This window comes from Bos javanicus, chromosome 6 (genome assembly GCF_032452875.1).
Source record: "Bos javanicus breed banteng chromosome 6, ARS-OSU_banteng_1.0, whole genome shotgun sequence".
In the NCBI taxonomy this organism is placed as follows: Eukaryota; Metazoa; Chordata; class Mammalia; order Artiodactyla; family Bovidae; genus Bos; species Bos javanicus.
Genome location: NC_083873.1, coordinates 61,793,674 through 61,816,341, shown reverse-complemented (window position 1 = coordinate 61,816,341; position 22,668 = coordinate 61,793,674). Strand labels below are relative to the sequence as shown.

The 22,668-nt window shown below is 40.7% G+C and overlaps 2 protein-coding genes across 8 annotated transcripts in view; one reads left to right on the top strand and one right to left on the bottom strand.

Annotated features, from left to right (window-relative positions):
* Positions 1 to 2,835: 2,835 nt before the first annotated feature.
* Positions 2,836 to 8,115, bottom strand: LOC133249493 (uncharacterized). The gene is made up of 2 exons (XM_061420044.1): positions 6,471 to 8,115; positions 2,836 to 5,526 (listed from the first exon to the last, which is right to left on the bottom strand). Exon 1 carries the CDS (start codon positions 7,855 to 7,857, stop codon positions 6,964 to 6,966), a length of 894 nt encoding a protein of 297 aa, XP_061276028.1. The 5' UTR covers positions 7,858 to 8,115; the 3' UTR covers positions 2,836 to 5,526; positions 6,471 to 6,963.
* The window catches only part of ATP8A1 (ATPase phospholipid transporting 8A1), a 236,394-nt gene continuing 220,761 nt past the window's right edge, over positions 7,036 to 22,668 (top strand). For 6 of the 7 annotated variants that reach the window (XM_061420035.1, XM_061420032.1, XM_061420037.1 and 3 more), the window contains exon 1: positions 7,413 to 7,493. In XM_061420035.1, coding sequence (XP_061276019.1) covers positions 7,445 to 7,493 — 49 coding nt within the window. In that variant the 5' untranslated portion in view covers positions 7,413 to 7,444. Of the gene's footprint in view, positions 7,494 to 22,668 lie in introns of all 7 variants that reach the window. The other variant, XM_061420038.1, reaches the window with a different exon arrangement.

Genomic DNA, 22,668 nt, shown 5'->3' with positions numbered 1-22,668 from the left:
CTCAGTATCTAGAACATGGTGGGCACTCAATTAACTGCACTGAATGCATGAAGAGAAAGCGTGCATATATCTCTAGTTATACATAACAACCATACCAAGGGGCAGGAGGAAATTTCTGGGAGTAATGGATATGTTTATTAACTTGAATGTGGTGATGGCTTCATAGGTGTCCATATGTATGCTCAAACTTGTCAAATTCTACACTTTAAACATATTAAGCTCATTGTGGGTCAATTACACTTCAATAAAGCTGCTTTTTAAAAATGTCAGAATTTATGAAAATGCCACTCTAAATGTATTACCAACGAAGTATATTTGACAATAATATTTTATAAATGCTCAGCATTATTGGAAATTTGTTTGTTAACTTTTGGAAAAGAAACACTACTCCTAAATTAAACATTAATTTTCACTTCCTGGCTCTTAAAAGATAGAAATTTTTAAAGTAGAAATCAGGCCGTTTAATCAACCTCTTATCAGTTTGAAATAAGCTTGAATTCAAGATCTCAATATAAGGCCTGTTTTGTCTTGAATGCTCATTTACTTTTTGAGAAAAAATTCAGTAAGTAAATGTTTTTTTCCAAAAAATTATGTGTGAATCAAACCCTAATTTAAGTGTACCAGAGAATATTCAAAAATTTTTTCTATTGAGTGTTTTTATATAAAACAAATTTATATTTTAAATTTTATTTCATTTAAACAGGAGTAATGTACATCTTAGTGTTACATGGGTTTTGTTACTCAGTCCAGCAAGAACAAGCTACTCCAATCAGTCTACTGTTTTAAAATTTTGATCACTTGCTTTTAACAAAAGTCAATATAGTATTCAGGAATGTTTTCTGGTGTCAAGTACATCAGAGCAAATATGTTCTAAATCATTTCATGACAAAGTAATATATTCCAGTATACATGCTTATGAAGGGTATAATTTATTACCTATTCAAATAAAATACTACCTATTCTTTGACTTATTTCCAGTCTCCAATGTAGGGAACCAGATCATTCACAGTACACACATTTTCCAGCACATTCATTCATTCCACAAATATTTGTTGATCCTGAGCCACATGACAGACAGGCAGTGTTCTTAAAGTTAGACAAACTGTGATAAATAAGACAATAGAGCAACGCCTATTTATCATAAGCAGGGAAACCAACAAACAAGAAAACTTCAGAGATAAGTGCTAGGAGGAAAACAGACTAAGGCAATGTGGTGGTGGCTGGCACTGGGGAACATGTTCAATACCAGCTATGGTGGGGCTAGAGGGAGGGGGTCGGGAACTGAATAACCTGAGCCCAAATGACCAAATAAGAGGTAGAAGGAGATGAGCCTGAGAGGCAGACAAGGCCTGAGTTTCATTCCAAGTGCTATTGGAAGCCACTGAAGTCTGAAGACATGACATAAATTCATTTGTGTTTCAAAGGAATTAAAATTTTTAATTTGTTTTAAAATAATAACTATGAATGGGTGACAAGTAAAAGCAAGGAAATCAGTAGGAGACTACTATAGGGGTGTGATGATGGTGGCCTGTATAAGAGCAGCAGAGATGGAGATGAAACATGGCTTGAAGTAAGACATATTTTTAAAACTGTGCTTAAAGAACATATTAGTGCATTGGAGTGCTATTGATGCATGTAAGGGATGGTGACAGAAAAACAGCAATCAAGATGGGAAGCTTTGAGGAAAAGGGCTTTCAAGTCCAATAACATAAATTCCAATTAACACAATATCTTAACCATGCCATAATAATATCATAATAATATCTTAACCATAATAATATCTTCACCATCCAGTGAATCAATATATCAACTATGTACCAAAGGTAACAAGATATTTTCTTACAATAATCAGGTGGTTTCTGACTAGACAGAATTTTGTAATATATCTTAACCTCCATTTTAAAGTAAAAGAAATAATTCAGTTCAGTTGCTCAGTCATGTCTGACTTTTTGCAGCCCCCATGGACTGTAGCACACCAGGCCTCCCTGTCCACACCATCTCCCAGAGTTTACTCAAACTCATGTCCATTGAGTCAGTGATGCCAACAACCATCTCATCCTCTGTCATCCCCTTCTTTTCCCACCTTCAATCTTTTCCAGCATCAGGGTCTTTTCCAACGAGTCAGTTCTTTGCATCAAGTGGCCAAAGTATTGGAGTTTCAGCTTCAACATCAGTCCTTCCAATGAATATTCAGGACTGATTTCTTTTAGGATGGACTGGTCGGATCTCCCTGCTGTCCAAGGGACTCTCAAGAGTCTTCTCCAAGAATGAAGAGACGGAGCCAAACTAAAAACAACACCCAGCTGTGGGTGTGACTGCTGATAGAAGCAAGGTCCAATGCTGTAAAAAGCAATATTGCATAGAACCTGGAATATTAGGTCCATGAATCAAGGCAAATTGGAAGTGGTTGAACAGGAGATGGCAAGAGTGATCGTTGACATTTTAGGAATCAGCAAACTAAAATGGACTGGAATAGGTGACTTTAACTCAGATGACCATTATATCTACTACTGTGGGCAAGAATCCCTTAGAAGAAATGGAGTAGCCATCATAGTCAACAAAAGACTCCAAAATGCAGTACTTGGATGCAATCTCAAAAAACAACAGAATGATCTCTGTTCGTTTCCAAGGCAAACCATTCAATATCATAGTAATCCAAGTCTATGCCCCAACCAGTAACTCTGAATAAGCTGAAGTTGAACGGTTCTGGGAAGACCTACAAGACCTTCTAGAACTAATACCCCAAAAAAGAAATAATTATCTAAATGTTAAGTCTAATTTACCCAATTATTTTGTATTTTTCCAAAAGGATTTAGAGTATAACAGCCAGCCCTGTCCAGCATCTGTATTCCATGGTAATATAGTATTCAACTTTGCATTCCTCCTTCTCAATCTGAAGCAGGGTTCACAGGAACATCTCCAACTACCTTCAGGCCATGAGTTCCCAAAGCACTTTTAGGTATATTATGAAGTATAAGTTAGTGAGCATGCCTCTGTTGCCTAGTTAGTTATGAGTTCCTCCCAAGTAGGGCAAATCCTTAATTCTCGGTGTTCCTAAGAACATCTTTTTGGTGGGAAAACTATGACAAACCAAGACAGTGTGTTGAAAAGCAGAGACATCACTCTGCTGACAAAGATCCATATAATCAAGGCTATGGCTTTCCAGTGGCGATTTTCCGTTGTGAGAGGCAGACCGCAAAGAAGGTAGAGCATCAAAGAACTCATGCCTTCAAAATGTGGTGCTGGAAAAGACTCCTGAGAGTCCCTTTGACAGCAAGGAGATCAAACCAGTCAATCTTAAAGGAAATCAACCCTGAATACAAGGACTGATGCTGAAGCTGAAGATCCAGTTTCATTCCAATTCCAAAGAAAGGCAATGCCAAAGAATGTTCAAACTACTGCACAATTGCATTCATCTCACACACTAGCCAAGTAATGCTCAAAATTCTCCAAACTAGGCTTGGACAGTACATGAATGGAGAACTTCCAGATGTTCAAACTGGATTTAGAAAAGGCAAAGGAACCAGAGATCAAACTGCCAACATCCATTGGATTAAAGAAAAAGCAAGAGAGTTTCAGAAAAACATCTACTTCTGCTTTATTGAGTATGCCAAAGTGTTTGACTGTGTGGATCACAACAAAGTGGAAAATTCTTAAAGAGATGGGAATACACCACCTGACTGCCTCCTGAACAATCTGCATGCAGATCAAGAAGCAACAGTTAGAACCAGACATGGAACAACAGACTGGTTCCAAATTGGGAAAGGAGTATGTCAAGGCTGTATACTGTCACTTTGCTTATTTAACTTTTATGCAGAGTATATCATACGAAATGCCAGACTGGAGGAAGCACAATCTGGAATCAAGATTGCTGGGAGAAATATCAATAACCTCAGACATGCAGATGAAACCACCTTTATGGCAAAAAGTGAAGAGGCACTAAGAAGACTCTTGATGAAGGTGAAAGAGGAGAGTGAAAAAGCTGGCTTAAAACTCAACATTCGAAAACTAAGATCATGGCATCTGGTCCCGTCACTTCTTGGTAAATAGATGGGGAAACAATGGAAACAGTGACAGATTTTCTTTTCTTGGGTTCTAAAGTCACTGCAGACGGTGACTGCAGCCATGAAATTAAAAGACGCTTGCTCCTCGGAAGAAAAGTTATGACCAACCTAAATAGCATACTAAAATGCAGAGACATTACTTTACCACAAAGGTCTGTCTAGTCAAAGCTATGGCTTTTCCAGTAGTCATGTATGGATGTGAGAGCTGGACCACAAAGAAAGCTGACTGCTGAAGAATTGATGCTTTTGAACTGTGGTGTTGGAGAAGACTCTCGAGAGTCCCTTGGACAGCAAGGAGATCAACCAGTCAATTCTAAAGAAAATCAATCCTGAATATTCACTGGAAGGACTGATGCTGAAGCTGAAACTCCAATATTTTGCCCACCTGATGTGAAGAACTGACTCATTTGAAAAGACCCTGATGTTGTGAAAGATTGAAGGCAGGAGAAGGGAATGACAGAGGATAAGATGGGTTGGATGGCATCACTAACTCAGAGGACATGAGTTTGAGTAAGCTCTGGGAGTTGGTGATGGACAGGGAAGTCTGGTGTGCTTCAGTCCATGGGATCACAAGGAGTTGGACATGACTGAGCAAAGGAACTGAACTGAGCAAAGAGCTGATTCATTGGAAAAGACCCCACTGCTGGGAAAGATTGAAGGCAGAAGGAGAAAGACATTAGAGGACGAGATGGCTGGATGGCATCACCAATGCAATGGACATGAACTTAGGCAAACTCCAGGAGATGGTGAGGGACAGGGAGGCCTGTCATGCTGCAGTCCATGGGGTCACAAAGAGTTGGACATGACTGAGTGGCTGAATGCACATACACAAATATGCCGTTAGTACAATACTGAACTTCAATCAGGGTTGTGAACCAATAAAAACATGTGTAATGTCTAGTAATCAGAAATGAATTGTACAGAAATGAGTTAGATAGGGTAATCTTGCTATTATGGGTAAAGTGATAGCATAACTTGGGAAAAGACACATGGTAAGCTATTGACCAGGTCATGCAATGTTCCTCTCTGTATGAAAGACTTATTTCCCATATCGTCTTTGCTTATGGGTTGTTAAGAGGAAGCACACATACACACAGACATATATAAAACAGACTGTTCTACAGAAAACAGAGGTAATCTCTGGAACTTATTTACAAATAAGAACTGAACTTCATTTGGTGGTGCATAGGAATTACAAAGGTTATTTCTCATAAATCAAATACTATTATGTTGCTGTGCACTATTTTTGACTAAACCTGGTCCTGGCTTTATATAAAATTACACCTAAATCAGTAATCACAAAAGCACTGCCTCTTCTCAGGTTTCTGTTCACTAACTTCTAGAACTGATTTTTCTTTCTTTCTTTTTTTAAACTATTCCCTTGTTGTACTTACCTTTTCAATTTTTTTCAGATTTGTGTTCACTGAGACAGGGGAAGTCGCCTTTATACAAGATTTTGGACCTGGAAAGAGTAAGAAGGGCCAGTGTTAACTGTCCTTAAAAGGCTGTGTGCTCATTTCTTACTTTTAGAAGACCATACTTGCAGATCAACACCATCACTGAAAAAGACACCTTTGAGTCCTGCTCTACCCTGCAATGTTTCATGAACACTGGAATTATATTTTCTTTGTTCTAACCCCAGTCTCTGAATCAGAGACAACTAGAGTGAGTTCTTCACAAATATGCGTTGACTGCCTGATTCAGAATTAAGGAAAGGTAGGGCTCTGATTAGCAAATGCTACCTGCAGGAGGCAGAAGAAATACCACAAATAGAGATATGATGCTATGAGCAGAGTTTTATTTTCTTTTTTCTTAAGGCTTGGGAATAATCACTTATATCTCTGTTTAGACCTTTCCAGATCTCTCCCTTCAGGACCTGAAAGTAATTTACAGTAGAATACTCCATGTAAAGCCCTCTTCCACCCAGTGCTGGAAGAAGAGGGCAAGGAGCTTCTAACAATTTATTCCTTTCTTGCCATTTTAGCCGCTCACCATAATCTATACAAAACCTTACATCTAAAAGATGAAATCAGCAATAAATATCACATTTCTTTTGATAACTTGTTAATACAGATCTCTGTATATAAAATAAAAGGTAATGAGGTTACGATTATTTCTAGGATTTGTTCAGTTGCTAATTCGTGTCTGACGATTTGCAACCCCATAGACTGCAGCATGCCAGGCTTCCCTGTCCTTCACTATCTCCTGGGCCTTACTCAAACTCATGTCCACTGAGTTGATGATTTCTAGAATATGGAGCAAAATAAAATTTAATGTACTCATGGATTGTATATTTGGATGTCTCTTCCCTTTTTTGGGTAAAACGACTGCTCCCAACTTCCTGAAGGTTTGACTAAAAAAAAAAAACAAAAAAACTCAAACCAAAAAAGTCCTGTTTTGAAGCACCTGGCCCAATAGTTGGATTTTATGCCAAGTCCAGAGCTTTGTCAGGCTGCAGAACACGCATTAGCGAGAGGCACCCGGCCACTGGCAGGCCGGCCTGGAGCACCGTAGGGAGGAGGAGCCATCAGCGCCCAGGGACCCCGGCCTCAGAGCCTGTTGCTTGTGAACCAGACGACAGAGCAGGTGCGACTTGGGCCGCGAGGGCTGCTGGCGGTGAGGGAGGCTAAAATTCCACCCAGGCGGCGAGCACGCAGACCCCTTCCAACGCTCAGGTTGGAGGTTAGCCATGGGCGCCCAATTCCTTTCTCGCCTTTAGCCTCTCTCCTGCCTACTCAGACCCAAACCCACGCTCCGGACCACGGGCGACCCCACTGTTATTAAAACCAGAGGGTGGCAAAGAGTATTTGCAAGGATGAAGGAGCCAGAGCAGCCTTTCTCTTTGGCCAAGGCTTGGAAAAATCTGAAAGCTACTAAGCAAGGACAGGAAAAGCCGAAGTCACGGGGTTGGAAGAGGGCGCCCGGGGTGGAGTAAACCCTCAGCTCCCCGGTCGGACCCCGCAGGTGGTACAGTCCAAAGCGGGGCGGGGCGACAAAAGGCTCCGCCAGGTCTCACCCTACCCTTCTCCCGCCTTCTCCCGCCTTCTCCGCCGCGCTGCCGCGGGAGCGAGTGAGCGCGCGCCCCGACGACCCCTCCCCCGGCGCCAGCGCCAGGGCCCGAGCTCCGCCCCTCGCCGAGCCGCCCCCTGCGCGGCTGCTGGCAGATCTCGCTGGGCTCTGCGGACACTGACACCTTCGTGGTCTCTTCCTCCTTCCGCAGGTGTGCGACGGCCTTTCCCGGCAGAGGCGCTGCCCTGGGTGGCCGGCAGGGCCCGCGCGGCTGCTGATCGCTTGGCGCAGGAAAGGCAGATTCCTCGCCCGCTCGGCGCCGTGACAGGTGCAGGGTCTGGTTTAAGGACCCACCTGCGGCGGCTGCTGCGATGCCCACCATGCGGAGGACCGTGTCGGAGATCCGGTCCCGAGCTGAGGGTAAGTGGCCGCCGCAGCGCCGGGCTGGGTGCGGAGCGCGCGCGGAGGCGACTCGGAGCCAGCCGAGAGTGGGGCGGTGTGAGTGTGTGTCTGTGTATGTCGGGGAAGAGATGCCCGTCCCACCCCTTCCCCCAGGAATGTCTGGCTGTTGTGCCTGGTCCCTGGCGAACCCTTCTCCCTGCACTGTCTTCGGCGCCCTCTCAGACCCCTTCGCGGCTGCAGAGCCCCGAAATTGTTGTCCTCGGTGGGATCCCCACGGCTCTTTATACGCCGCAGCGTGACTGTTCGGTCTCTGCGCTCTCGCCCTGCCCACCTCCCTCCCCAGTATCGCACAAACCTCTAGGTCTCCACTCTGCTTCTCCATTCTAGGGCTGCAGATCCCCAACCCGCCGCTCACCTTTGTGCAGCCCCCACATCACGACACCCCGAGAACTGAAATTGCCTTTCCCAGGATGCAAGATCGTTTGATCCGCAGCCCCTCGCCACTCGGAGCGGGAGGAGCCTTGATTGGGGTTGGGCGCTCAGCGGGTGCTGTGCATTAGTCTCTGCAGTTCTGCCTCTTGCAGCGGTGTCTCACCCAGCTCCATTCCGAGGTTTTGTTTTTGTTTTTCCGTTTACCTGATACCTGCACTTTGGCCAGCTGAGTTGACTTTTTAGCAAGGTGGAAGCTATTTTCTTTGCTCCACCCAGGGCCAGCTGTTGAATGACTACACTTGTCAGCAATGAGCAACAGATGCCCGAGGGTAAAGGCAAATACACTTTTGGAGGGCTGAGACTCTTCATCCTCTGAGGAGCCCTCAGCATCCTGCCCAGCATGTGGCCGTCAGTTGGTAAATTTTTGTTTGTTGTTGTTGTTCATGATGAAGCCAAGACTGTACAGATCTTGAGCTTTGTTTTCTTTTGTTTTTCTCTCCCGTAAACCCATACTTGAATCCTGCAAAGGGTGGCTCAGGTTCTCATAACTTGTTTTTGAGGACTTGGCTGTGGTCACTGGTGTCCATCCTTCACCCCCACCCTTTCCACCCTTTAATGTTTGGCAACTGGTAAAATGATTATAGGAAAAAAGCTATAGAAGTTAGGAGAATTGGATTGCAGGGGGTTGAGACGGGCCATTTTATTATTTTTCCTCCTCTGAGCCTTTATTTTAAAAATGGGGCCTCTGGGCTCTAAAGGGCTTCCAAGGTGGCTCTGGCAGTAAAGAATCTGCCTGCAATGCAGGAGACCTGGGTTTAGTCCCTAGGTCAGGAAGATCCCATGGAAAAGGAAATGGCTACCCACTGCAGTGTTCTTGCCCAGAGAACTTCATGGACAGAGGAGCCTGGAGGACTAAAGTACATGGGGTCGCAAAAACTGGGGCCCTCATAGCTCTGATTTTCTGCTTACAGCACTTTGGAAATGCTCAGTGGGACGTCCCTGGGGAGAAGGCCACACAGGAATCAGAAAACCTGTGTCCTGCTTAGGAATTTCATACATACTTCTTGTCATTTGTAATATAATGAAAATTATACAGGGCACCTTTTAGATGCACAGTGTCTTTAAATGTACACAGTGAAAAATGTGTGCATTCTTTTTTTACATTTCTGAGTGAAATGAATTTTCTCTTTTATTTTTTCTTCCAGTTTTATTGAGCTACAATTGACATATGGCATTATGACATATGACATAGTGATTTGACTTCCATCATGAAAAATTACCATATTAAGTTTAGTCAACATTCATCAACTCATATAGATACAAAATTAAAGAAACAGAAAAAAATTTTTTCCTTATGATGAGAACTGTTGAGACTTACTCATCTAACATTTCATATATAAACATAATTATATTTATCATGTTGTGCATGACATCCCTAGTATTTATTTATCTTATAACTGGACATTTGTATCTTTTGATTACCTTCACCCTCTCCCTGACACCCCACCTCTGGTAACCACCGATCTCATCTTCTTTCTGAGTTTGTTTGTTTTGAAGTATAATTAACCTATAAGAGTATGTTAGTTTCTGTTACAGAACATAGTGATTCGATATTTCTAAATATTTCAAAATGATCAGCATAATGTCTAGTTACCCTCTGTCCACATACAAAGTTATTGCATAATTATTGACTATGTTTGCCTCACTGTACATTTCATATACAAGACTCATGTATTTTGCAACTGAAAGTTCGTACCTTTTAATCTTCATCACCTATTTCTCTACCCTCCCCACACCAATTCCCACTGGCAACCACCTGTTCGTTCTCTGTATTTATGACACTGTTTCTGTTTTGTTATGTTTGTTCACTTGTTTTATAGATTCTACATATAGGTGAAACCATGCAACACTTGTCTTTCCCTGACTTATTTCACTTAGCATAATACCCTCTAGATCCACCTATGTTGTGGTAAATGGCAAGATTTCATTCTTTTGTTTATGACTGAGTAATATTCATATACACACATACACACACACTGCATCATCTTTATTCATTCATCTATTGATTGCACTTAGGTTGCTTCCATATCTTGGCTATTATAAAAGTTGCTGCAATGAACACAGTGATACATATATCTTTTCTAATTAGTGTTTTTGTTTTCTTTGGATAAATACCTAGGAGTGAAATTGCTGGATCATATGGTAGCTCTATTTTTAATTTTTTGGAGAACCTCTGTACTACATTCAGTAGCGGCTGCATAAATTTACATTTCCACCCAACAAATGCATGACGGTTCCCTTGTCTCCTCACCCTCACCAACGGTTGTTATTTGTTGTCTTTTTGATAATAATGAATGAATTTTCTTAATCATCATTTGAGTGAGCCATGAAGGTATGAAAGTATAGTGGTAATAGTTGGGATTGTGCTTTCAAATAATAGCAATTGCTGGATTCCATATCGTGTGAAATGGGAAAAGAGAAAGGACCGGAAAACTGTGTGAAACTTCTACTGTATGAGAGGATTTTATCTGAGAGGCAACAGTATTGTTTTTGATTGACATGTATATTTTTCAAAGCATTTTTACAAAGATTACCCTATAGGACCTTACAGCACTCCTGAAGGTTGGTGAAGATGGTCCCATCTGATAGTTGATGAAACTGTGTCCCAGGTGATTGAGGTGCTTGGTACACTGTCAGAGGCATAGTGGCAGTTGGTGAATGACCCTTCCCCCATATTGGTTGGTCATTTTATTATGTGCTCAGCATTTGGCTTGGGACTGTGGTGAGGACATCGATAATGACACTGTGGGCTGGCGATGTGGCTCATTGCCTGCTCTACCCACACTTTTCTTTCCTAAAGAATAGTCTCTTTTGACAGCTCCTGCTGCCTGATGGCATTGTCCTGAACTGCAGCCTCCTTGGCTTCAGTGGGTCGGACCAGAGTAGGCTTCTGACAAAGAGCAGACAATCCATAGGTGGCTCAACACTTGTAACCTTGGGTTTTGGCTCTAAAAGCCAAGGCTTTGTGGTGATCATCTCTCCCATGGGAAAAGTTGAGCTTAGAGACTTAGAGTGAAGGTTGAAGCAGAAAGGGGCAGAGGAGAATAGGCTAATGGAGGAGTGAATGGCTGGCTGTCTTAGGTTGTGTGGATGCTGCTGGTATGAGGAAGTAGAAAGTGTGCACGTGAACACAGAAAGATAGGAGAGACTGGCCTGGATGGAGGGAATGAAGCAGAGAGACACAGATGCTGAGAGAGGGCGGCCGGTCTCTAGCCCACCTCCCCCGCTCCCCGCCCCGACTCTTTTTTTCCCAATTCAAGGAGTAGCCTTAGAACAGGCTCTTATTTTTACTTTAAGTGATTTGACTGGGTTTCTATTCCCTGCAACCAGATTGGCCAGATGCATGGCTGCTCTGTGTGCAGGTTATTTACAACCAAATCAAGGAGAAAGAACGTCTATGAAATAAGAAATAGTCTGAAAGGGGATGTTATTAATTGAACAGTGTGCTTGCTATGGGTAACAAAGAGCTGTGAAAGATCAGACATAAGAACCTGAAGCCTGCGAGGAAACACTCCTTGAGAAATAATTTGAAATGAGTCCTCATGCAATGCTTCTCAGACTTTAAGGTGCATACCAGTCACCTGCGGATGTTGTTAGATGCAGCTTCTAGATGAGTAGGGCTGCAGATGCATTTCTGACAAGCTCGCAGGTGATGCTGGGTGATGACCTGCAAGTCATAGTGTGAGTACCAAGGTTCTAAGATAATGCCATCTAGTTCAGTAGTCAGGAGGGCGCTGAGGTTAGAGAGTAACCAACTGAAAAAGTGCTGAACATGACTATGGCTTACCTGAGAGTTCTTAAACTGGCCAGGAACAGAGGGAAACTGAGAAGAAATAGAGCATACATTTGGATAAATAAACACTTCTAGATTATAGAGTATTTTAAATGCCAAGATGAGTCATTTGGAGTTTGAATCAAATATTTTAGAAGGATCTTAGAGTTCTTCTAATCCAGTTCTCATTCAAGCATGAGGTCAGAGTAAGATAATTCCAAAAGGGCCAGTTAGGAGCCAAATCACTGTAGGGAAGTGACATCCCCAAAGTATGTTGGATGGTTTGTAGGAAATGTAAATAGACTATTTAGTGTGTGTGTGTGTGTGTGTGTGTGTGTGTGTGTGTGTGTTTTAAGGTCTAAAAATGACAAAGACCAGGATTAGTATTGGAGTGGAGCAGTGAGACAGGAAAGGGAGGAATTAGAGCTATTTCTCAATAAATCATTATCTTGTTTAACAGATAATCTATTGAACTCCTATAAGTACCATTCTTGAAATTTCAAGCAATTTCAAGTACAATACTTGAAAGAAATCAGTGAGCAAACAGAATTTAGAAAAAGCCCAGCCCTGGAGGTGCTAAGATTCTAGTGAGGCAAGAGAGAAAGCAAACGTAAGAAGTTAGCAAGTTATAGACTTTGTTATGTGATAAGTGCTATGGGACAAATAAAGAGAAGGTAGGATGCATAAGGTTGGTGGATGAATTGCAACTTTAAATGGGTTGGTTAGGCTAGCCTTCATTGAAAAGTTGATGTGAAGGAGGTGGATTAAGCCTGCTGGGAATCTGGGGGAAGAAGGTTCCAGGCAGAGGCCCCAAGGCAGGAGAGAGTTAGGAGTGTTAGAGGAATGCGGTGGCGGGCGGGTGGGGGGAGAAGGGGAACATAGTAGGAAATGAGGTGACTAAGGTCATGTCATAGAACATTTTGATATAGTGAATATACCACAAAAAAACATTAAAATAAAAGGAGACTCTCAAGCGATAATTTCAGACTTTAATGTTTACAAGATCCCAGGTATCTCATTAAGACTACTGTTTCTTGAGCTGCCTCATGAAGATCTGTTCAGTAGATCTGCCATGGGACTGCATTCTTCACGACCTGCTGGAATGTTCAACTGTAGGTGAAACACATTTTAAGGATGTCTTCTTTACAGTCTTGAACCTGATTGGGAAAATATATTAAAAGATAAGGAAACTGAGAAAGAGTTTCAGTATAGTAAGAGAAGACATAAATTCAAATTCTGAAGTAATTGAGGGACATCCAAATGGACATGTTTTGAGATACTTTGAAATTGAGAGGTTAGATGTGGGGAAAAGCAAATCAGAATCTCTGGTTCAGAGATAATAGTTGAAACCCTGGTAGATGAGTTTGCCAGAAAGCAAGGCTAAATAATGCAGAAGACTAAGAATCATATGTCCCTTCACTTTTACTGCAGCTAAATCAAATAAGCCTCTGCTGCTGCTAAGTCGCTTCAGTTGTGTCCAACTCCATGTGACCCTATAGACCAGGCTCCCCCTTCCTGGGATTCTCCAGGCAAGAACCCTGGAGTGGGTTGCCATTTCCTTCTCCAATGCATGAAAGTGAAAAGTGAAAGTGAAAGTGAAGTCGCTCAGTCGTGTCCGACTCTTAGCGACCTCATGGACTGCAGCCTACCAGGCTCCTCCGTCCATGGGATTTTCCAGGTGAGAGTACTGGAGTGGGGTGCCATTGCCTTCTCCAAAATAAGCCTCTAAATACAGCATTAAAAATCCTAGAAACAGGGACTGAAATAACAGTGGTCTACACAAAACAGAATTTTTCTCGGTGTAAAACTAGCATGAAGACAGTCCAGGTCACCTGTGCCCACCAAATAAAGTCCTAAGGGACATGGACTCCTTACGCCGTTCCGCCTCATCATCCTAAGTGTATGACTGCCTTAAAGGCATAATCTGGTTGCTGGGGTACCAGCCAGTGTATAGGAGTTCCAGGTCTGAAGAAAAGTGAAGAAGAGTGTGAGACCAGAGGCTTTTCTTGAAAGTACCACGCAAAGACTAATGGTTACTTTGCATTGGCTCGCTTCTGCAAGGAAAGCTGGAGTTTCCTAGTTGGCACTTAGTGTTTTATTATGAAAAGAAAAAGGAAAAGTTGTTATTGGATAGGCAGCTGACAGGCATTGTCACTGTCAGATTGTCAAAGGCTTTGGCTTGATTAAAAGAGGTGTTCTAGAGCTCATGATTTACAAAATAATGGCCATTATTCAAAACTAAGGAAATACACACCAAAAGAAAAAAACCACCACATACCTATCCACTAGGGTCACAAAGAGTCAGACTTGACTTAGCAACTGAACGACAACAACCACAATCCAGTGGTTTGTGGTTTACACTGTTGAATATTATAAAGCTAAAATGTAAGGCATTCATTTGATTATGTAAAACATGTACCAAGTGATAAATTTAGAAGTTGTCCTAGGGATTGTTTTCCTAAACTGGCCTGTGTAAATGGCACCTTTAAAATGTTTGTAATTATAAAAAATACTACATTTTATTTACCTAAAATGTAACAAAAGGAGCATGGAGGTAATTTGTATAAAAATTGTTAAAAAGAAAATTTTAGGAGGCTGTTTCATTTGTCCAGGTAAAAGAAGGCTAAGATCCTTTCTTCCTTTAACAAGCATCTGCTGTGTGCCAGCTAATTGGATGGTGGGATAGAAAGGTATAGCGAATGAAAGATTCCTTAGTAATCATGAAAATGAGTTATAGATTTATAACTGACATGACATTCTTTCACTGAGTGGGTATGTGAGTATAGTGATGCTTTATGTGGTCAATATTTGGGAATTCCCGAAACATGTTATTTTGCCTAGTGTAATCCTGGAGCTATTAAGTGTGGCAAAACAATTATTTTAGTCTTTTTAATCTATTAGTACATTATTCTTTTATTTCACTTATATAATTTCAAAAACAATGAGAACTGAATCAGTTCATACCGACCTTATAGGCTTAAGGAAAGTTTGCATACGTAAAGACTGTGCTTTTGAAGTTAATGAAATATTTGCTGCTATATTGGATTTCTAATCACATAATTTCATTACAGTGTGAATGTTGTAAAGGCAACAGATTCATTCTTCACTACTCCCTGGAACCCACATCTTACAATGTTCTTATCCACTGAGTAGTAAGCTCCCTAAAGGCAGGGATATTTTGTCTTTTTTCTTTACTGATATACTGAGGACATTGCCTAGGGCATAGTAGGATTGACTTAAATGAATCTTGTGACCTAAATAAAGACAAGATGATCTACAGATGCCTTATAATCAGACCTACTTGATACCTCTTAATTGGAACCTGACCATTTAAAAGGGAGTGATTTTTTGCGTTATCTGTTCACTGCTGTATTCTTGCACTTACAGCTTTTGTCAGATAAACAGATAACTCTGAACTTTATTTTTAATGACAGAGTTTAGTTTTGTTCTCTTGACTGTAGAAGTAACAGCTGCTCATTGGGAAAAAACTCATAGTGCAGAGATGTCAAGAGGACAGTAAAAATCACCCCAAACTCAGTTCAGTTCAGTCACTAAGTCGTGTCCGACTCTTTGCAACCCCATGAATCACAGCACACCAGACCTCCCTGTCCATCACCAACTGCCGGAGTTCACTCAAACTCACGTCCATCAAGTTGGTGATGCCATCCAGCCATCTCATCCTCTGTCGTCCCCTTCTCCTCTTGCCCCCAATCTCTCCCAGCATCAGAGTCTTTTCCAATGAGTCAACTCTTCGCATGAGGTGGCCAAAGTACTGGAGTTTCAGCTTTAGCATCATTCCTTCCAAAGAAATCCCAGGGCTGATCTCCTTCAGAATGGACTGGTTGGATCTCCTTGCAGTCCAAGGGACTCTGAAGAGTCTTCTCCAACACCACAGTTCAAAAGCATCAATTCTTCGGTGCTCAGCTTTCTTCACAGTCCAACTCTCACATCCATACATGACTACTGGAAAAACCATAGCCTTGACTAGACGGACCTTTGTTGACAAAGTAATGTCTCTGCTTTCGAATATGCTATCTAGTTTGGTCATAACTTTCCTTCCAAGGAGTAAGCATCTTTTAATTTCATGGCTGCAGTCACCATCTGCAGTGATTTTGGAGCCCCCAAAAATAAAGCCTGACACTGTTTCCACTGTTTGCCCATCTGTTTGCCATGACGTGATGGGACCAGGTGCCATGATCTTAGTTTTTTGAATGTTGAGCTTTAAGCCAACTTTTTCACTCTCCTCTTTAACTTTCATCAAGAGGCTCTTTAGTTCTTCCTCACTTTCTACCATAAGGGTGGTGTCATCTGCATATCTGAGGTTATTGATATTTCTCCTGGCAATCTTGATTCCAGCTTGTGCTTCTTCCAGCCCAGCGTTTCTCATGATGTACTCTGCATATAAGTTAAATAAGCAGGGTGACAATATACAGCCTTGACGTACTCCTTTTCCTATTTGGAACTAGTCTGTTGTTCCATGTCCAGTTCTAACTGTTGCTTCCTGACCTGCATATAGGTTTCTCAAGAGGCAGGTCAGGTGGTCTGTTAGTCCCATCTCTTTCAGAATTTTCCACAGATTATTGTGACCAAAGACAGTCAAAGGCTTTGGCATAGTCAATAAAGCAGAAATAGATGTTTTTCTGGAACTCTCTTGCTTTTTCGATGATCCAGCAGATGTTGGCAATTTGATCTCTGGTTCCTCTGCCTTTTCTAAAGCCAGCTTGAACATCTGAAAGTTCACGGTTCACATATTGCTGAAGCCTGGCCTGGAGAATTTTGAGCATTACTTTACTAGCGTGTGAGAGGAGTGCAATTGTGCGGTAGTTTGAGCATTTTTGGCATTGCCTTTCTTTGGGTTCTCTATGTGTACGTCTCTATTCCTGCCCTGCAAATAGGTGCGTCAGTGCCATTTTTCTAGACTCCATATATATGTGTTAATGTACAATATTTGTTCTGTCATTCTGTTATACACATTGAAAGAATACTGCATTATGTATCAGGATCTATGTTCATCCACCTCAGTTGAACTGACTCAAATGTGTTCCTTTTTGTGGCTGAGTAATATTCCATTATATATGTACCACAAGTTCTTTATCCATTCATCTGTTGATGGACATCTAGGTTGCTGAAAATTTGTGCTTTTGACCACCTTCACCATGGAAAGAAATTTTTTTCTCTACTGTCACTATTTAAATCCTCAGTGCCTAGAGCACTGCCTGGCACTTAGTAAGTGAAAGTGAAGTCACTCAGTCGTGTCTGACTCTTTGTGATCCCATGGACTGTAGCCTATCAGGCTCCTCTGTCCATGGAATTTTCCAGGCAAGAATATAGGAGTGGGTTGCCATTTCCTTCTCCAGGGGATCTTCCCAACCCAGGGATCGAACCCAAGCCTCTTGCATTGTAGGCAGACACTTTTACCATCTGAGCCACCAGGGAAGTCTCAATAATTATTTGTTGAATGCATAGATCATGTATTTTATGGCAGCTTAGCATTATAGATGTTATTGTATAATAATTAACTAAGGAATCCTCTGTGGGTAGGCATGTAGGTCATTTCCAGTATGTATTAAAAAAAAAAAAACACTTTTGAATAAGCATCTTTATATATCTTTGTACACTTTTCTGATTATTTCTTTGAAAATTCTTTGAGGAAAGGGATTACTGGTGCAAAAGTATGTATCTTTTTTTTTAATAATGGCAAAAGAATGTTAAAAGATGATTCACATTTATACCATCACTGAAAATAAACCAGAGGTCCTACTCTGCTACTCCTTTTCCACCGCTGAATAGTCTGCTTTATCCTTTTGAATATGCAGTGCAGAAAAAAAACTTTTGCATTGCTCTACTTATAAGATTGAATACATCTTGACTGGTTTTAGTAATTATTTTTATTTTTGTCTGAATTGTTTACTCATTGTAAGTTCCTTTATGAAGATTGTCTTGTATTAAATTTTAAGAGCTTATCATATGCTCCTGACATGAACTGTTTTCCCTGTTAATAGGGAAACTTTTAACTTTTTTGATGTTTTCTCATGTACATGGTTATTTTTATAAAGTATAATCTTTCAATTTCTTTCTTAAAATTTCTGGCTTAATGTCATGTTTCTTATGTCAAGATAATGATCATTTTTCACTTATGTTCTTCTTCTAGTATTAATACTTTTAGATTTCACCTTTAAACAGTTACACGTGTAATTCCTATGGGATTTATTTTGTTATGAGATGTAAGGTAGGGGTCTAATTTTATTTTTTTCTCAATTTATTATCTATCTGACATGATAACCGTATATTTTATAATCTGTTCTCCCCTCACTGATTTGAGATGTTTCTTTTATATGCTAAATTCACATACATAGTTGAGTCATGGTTGGAGTCAGTCTCTCCCCTTCTTCTCTCCCTCTCTTCTATATTTTGGTCTGTTTTGGCCCCTTCTATCAAATTCCTTTATTACGTTAATCACTGTTCTTTCCTCCAACTTTTTTTCTGGCTACTTTCATACTTATTTTTCCACTTGAACTAATGAGTGCATCATTGAATAAAGTTGATGTGTTGGAATATTTATTGATATTGCATTTTATAAATTTATATTGAGAGAACTCATATCTTTCATATACTGAGTCGTTTAAGCTTAGTTTTACTATTTATTGGTTTTTCTTTTATGTAGAGGGGAGAGTTTTCTTAAATAAATCCTATCCATTTTAATGATTTGTTCTTTAGATAGCTTATGTTTTATGAAGATATTGTAAATGGAATCCTTTCTAAAATCATGTTTTTGCTCACGACTGCAGAATATGTAAGGTAGAAGCTGTTGATTTTGAAAGTAACCATCAGTCTGAATTCTTTCATTTTAAATAGTTTTTCAGTTAATTTTCATCTCCATAGGTTTTAAAATTATACATCATAAGGTATTTTTAAACAAGGTTTTCAATTATAATCAGATTTGATCAAGTATATTTTGATTACATTATTTTTTCAGTAAGATTTGTTCATTTTTATGTGCTGAAGTTTTAGGTACTTGGGTTCCAATTCACTGCTTCTAAGGTTTCACATGGCCCTTACGCAATAGCCAAGATACTGATCTTTTTTACCCTTTATGTTAGGGTTAGAGGTCAGAATTTAGACCAGCTAAGATTTAACTAATGGTTTTGTAAAATCTACTCCTATCAAATTGACATTCAGATCTTAGATCAGCACTGAGAGAAATAAAGTGATCCACAAGCACTAGGCACATATGTACTTATAAATAGTAGCTACACTATAAAAAAATAAATAAGTGAAATTAATTTTAATAATATATTTTCTTTAATAGATCCAAAATCTCATTTCACTGTGATATAGAAATCAAGAATGAAATAGCTGGCATTCTTTTCTGTACTGGTTTCTAACTCTGCTCTGTATTTTATATTTACAGTACATCTCAATTTAAACTAGGCCCCCTTCACACGCTCAGTTTCCACATGTGGCTTGTGGTTGCTGTGCTAGTCAGCACAGCTCCAGATTCTCTCTCTAGCTTGGACTTAAGGATTTACTAGAGTTTTTCAGAACATAAAATTTTATAACAGAAATGATGGCTCAAAGTAAGCTTATTAAAAGTACATGTGTAGATATACTTCTCTCTTAAGTAGAGATTAAGCCTTACTTCCTTTGAACAGAAGGCCTTCTCAAATGTCCTCATAAAAGCTCACAAAATGTAGTAGTGCTTAAATAATACTGCTTGTGACACAGCCCTCATGGCAATTTAGAGGTTTCATGTAAATTCTTCATGGCATCGTTTGAAGCCTGTTGTTTTGGACCCATTAAATGTAATTCTTTTTAAAAAGATCTGATAAGACCACTGTCCAGGACCTTCCTGTTAGTTTTCTTTTAAATGTAAACATGAAATGTGTGTGCATAGGATAGTAACTTTGGGTAGTTTGCCTTTATAGACATTGTTGCCATCAATTTTGTTAATCTAAGGGGCTAACAAATATGGCTTACTGGGTTATTTACACATTGAATGAACTGGGCAAAGGTAACTGGCTGTTTTGAATTGAGCCTCTTCATTGTTTTGCTTAAGCCCATCTTTGAAGACGACTTGTCTTGATCCATTCAGGGTTGTACTTCACGAGACTGGGTTAGTCATGTGGCAGCTTAGGTGGAGACTGTTGCTAAGAAGGTCAAAGTCAATCGAGGCTCTGAACCAGGAAACCACGTTAGTGGGCCAGACCTATTTAGAATACAAGGTTAATCTTCATGAATGAAGCAAGAAAACTGGTTTGCAAGGGTGAATCAGAGAGAGGGTTTGTTCTGACACCAGTGTAGAATAATTGAGCTTCTCTAATTAGCGTCGATTTCTGTGGCTAACTCTGGTCTTAAAGCCAACTTGTAGAGGAAATCTCCTTCGAGCATCTGCAGCCCATCTTTTCCCCTTGTCCCTCCCTCACCCCCATGTAGATTTAGCCCTACCCCAGTCCAGAAAACCTTAGCAGTAGGAGACATTCAAGGAGCTCTAATTTACCACTTTGAGGATGTGGCTTGAACCACCCTGTCACCATTTCCTTGACCCTGACTGTTTGTTGCAGCAACTAGAGCTCCAGTACTCAGGGCCCTGCCTGTCTGAGAGAAGAGACCCTAGACTCTAGGACTCTGCCCTGGTGAGGAGTTCAGGTGCCAAGCCAGCTGCCAGGGGCTCTGAGTATCACTTGCTTTCACTTTCCCCCTCGGTACTCTCGGCCAGCTCTTCTGGACAAGCTTGTTGCCCATGTTGGAGTGCGACAGTGTGATACCACACTGTCATTGCAATGACTAGCTGAGCCTTCCCAGTCCCCTTCTAGTCTGTCTCATTCTACTTTCATTTTTAAACTCAGGCCCTGTCCTTCCCTGACCAAAGAAATGAAACCAATCTCTCTCTATAGATTTTACCCAAATTTGACATGCTGTTTTATACCTTAAGCTTAAGTTGGATTCAGTCCACTCTGATGCCAGAATGGATGTGATGAATGTTCTCAGGTGGACTCACTCAACTTTCATAACCTTTTTCCCACAGTTGCGAGTAAGGGTTAGAGAAATGACTTGAGGAAGAATGACTCTGCCGTCTTTAGTGTAGAGTGTGTCTAGTGTGGTCAGGGCAGTGGGAAGCTTGTGTGATGTCAGCAGGTTCACGGTCAAGTGTACATCGGTGGTGTTCAACCCTGGCTCACAGTGAATCAAATGGGAATTGGATGCCTGGACTCACCCCAGACCAATGGAATCAGTCTGGGCCATCAGACATATGCACTAAGCATTGATATTGTATCTTCAGATAATTCTGATGTCCAACAGTGTTGAAAAATACTGATGTAGATCTTTGAATTTCCTTGCTTGTGGAGAGAAGAATAGATTATATAAAGTCATATAGACTGCCAGCCAAGAAACCAAGAGCATATGGATATTTTTTGGGGTAAATTTGTCTATTGCCCAGTTACTTAATGGGTCTAATTGCACTTCTCTAAATTTCACCTGTCAGAAATGATAAAGCTTGTATGATGTTACTCAGTTATTTGGTTTTGAAGAATTTCTTTAAAATTCTAAATTAAATAGTCAATTCAGTACAACCAAATGAAGAGAAAACACATCCCGTTTATTTTTAGCTGGTTCTATATCTACTCTGGGAGCTTGATGAATATGAGCCTCTCTGCAATGTCATTTCTGGTTTTTGCTAGCCTACTTACTTTTAGTGTGTTGTGCTTCATCTCTTTATTCACCTTATATTTGTAGCCTACATGTGTGTAGTTATTTGCACCTGGAAGAAATACCTTAACAAATCAGTAAAAATTTCCAAAACTTCTGTGGCTACTTTCTTTTCAAGGGGTTTATTTTCTTTAGTCTACAGTTATTAATTTATCTCACCCTGGTGTTAATAGATCTTTTACAGGTTAAGGTAAAGAAAACAGAAACTTACCACAAACCCCAATTTACCTGCCTTCCCTGGTTTCTGAAACGAAGCTCATTTTGAAACTCTTAATGTAGCCAGTGTGATTTCTCTGTGGCCTCCTGGATGGGTGCTGGGGTCTGGCTTCAGGATGTGATGATGATGATTTCACACTTCTAGGAGTAGAAAACAAACTCCATAGTCCCTTGTTTTGTTATTTAGTCACTAATTTGTGTCTGACTCCTGCGACCCCATGGACTGTAGCCTGCCAGGTCCTCTGTGCATGAGATTTCCCGGGCAAGAATACTGGAGTGGGTTGACATTTCCTTCTGCAGGGTATCTTCCCAACCAGAGATTGAACCTGCATCTCCTGCATTGGGAGTTGGATTCTTTACCCCTGAGCCACCAACTAAGCCCCTATTGTGCCTTAGGTCAAGTGTATTGTGTCCAACCTTTGTTGGATTTTTTAAAAATTCTCTTCTGTCGTTATCGTTTCTGCATTTAGACTTTTCTTTTTTGGGTGCTAATGTTACTTGTACTCCACAGATGGAAATCTTTTTTTAAAAAGAAGCCAGAATTTGATTGGAGGAGGGGGATGGAGTTCTGAATCACTGGCTCAGTTTAACCCCAGATGGCAGTTCGTTCGTGTATTCTGGTTTAAAGTTCAGTGAAAGAATCATTGCATGGGTTGGCCTTTTGTTGACTTCCAAGTGAATGTAATTAGCAAAGAAGGAAGAAGGCCCTCTTAATTTCCCCCAGTACTGTGCTGAATTCCTCTTGATCTTATTAAGTGACTTTCGGGTGAGTGAACTGCTCTCCTATGTTTTAATTTTAACTAAGGCTGAATACCAAGGTCTTCAGTTTGAATTGATAGTTTGTTAGTTTTCTTTATAAGATGTCAGACATTTTCCCATTTATTCAGCTGAAATTATCTTTTTAAAATAATTCTATTGACTCAAACTAGTAGAATCATCATTTTTCCTATTTATACTTCATGTGTCTTTAGCCCGTTTGGTACCCAACTATTTGACATAGTAGCC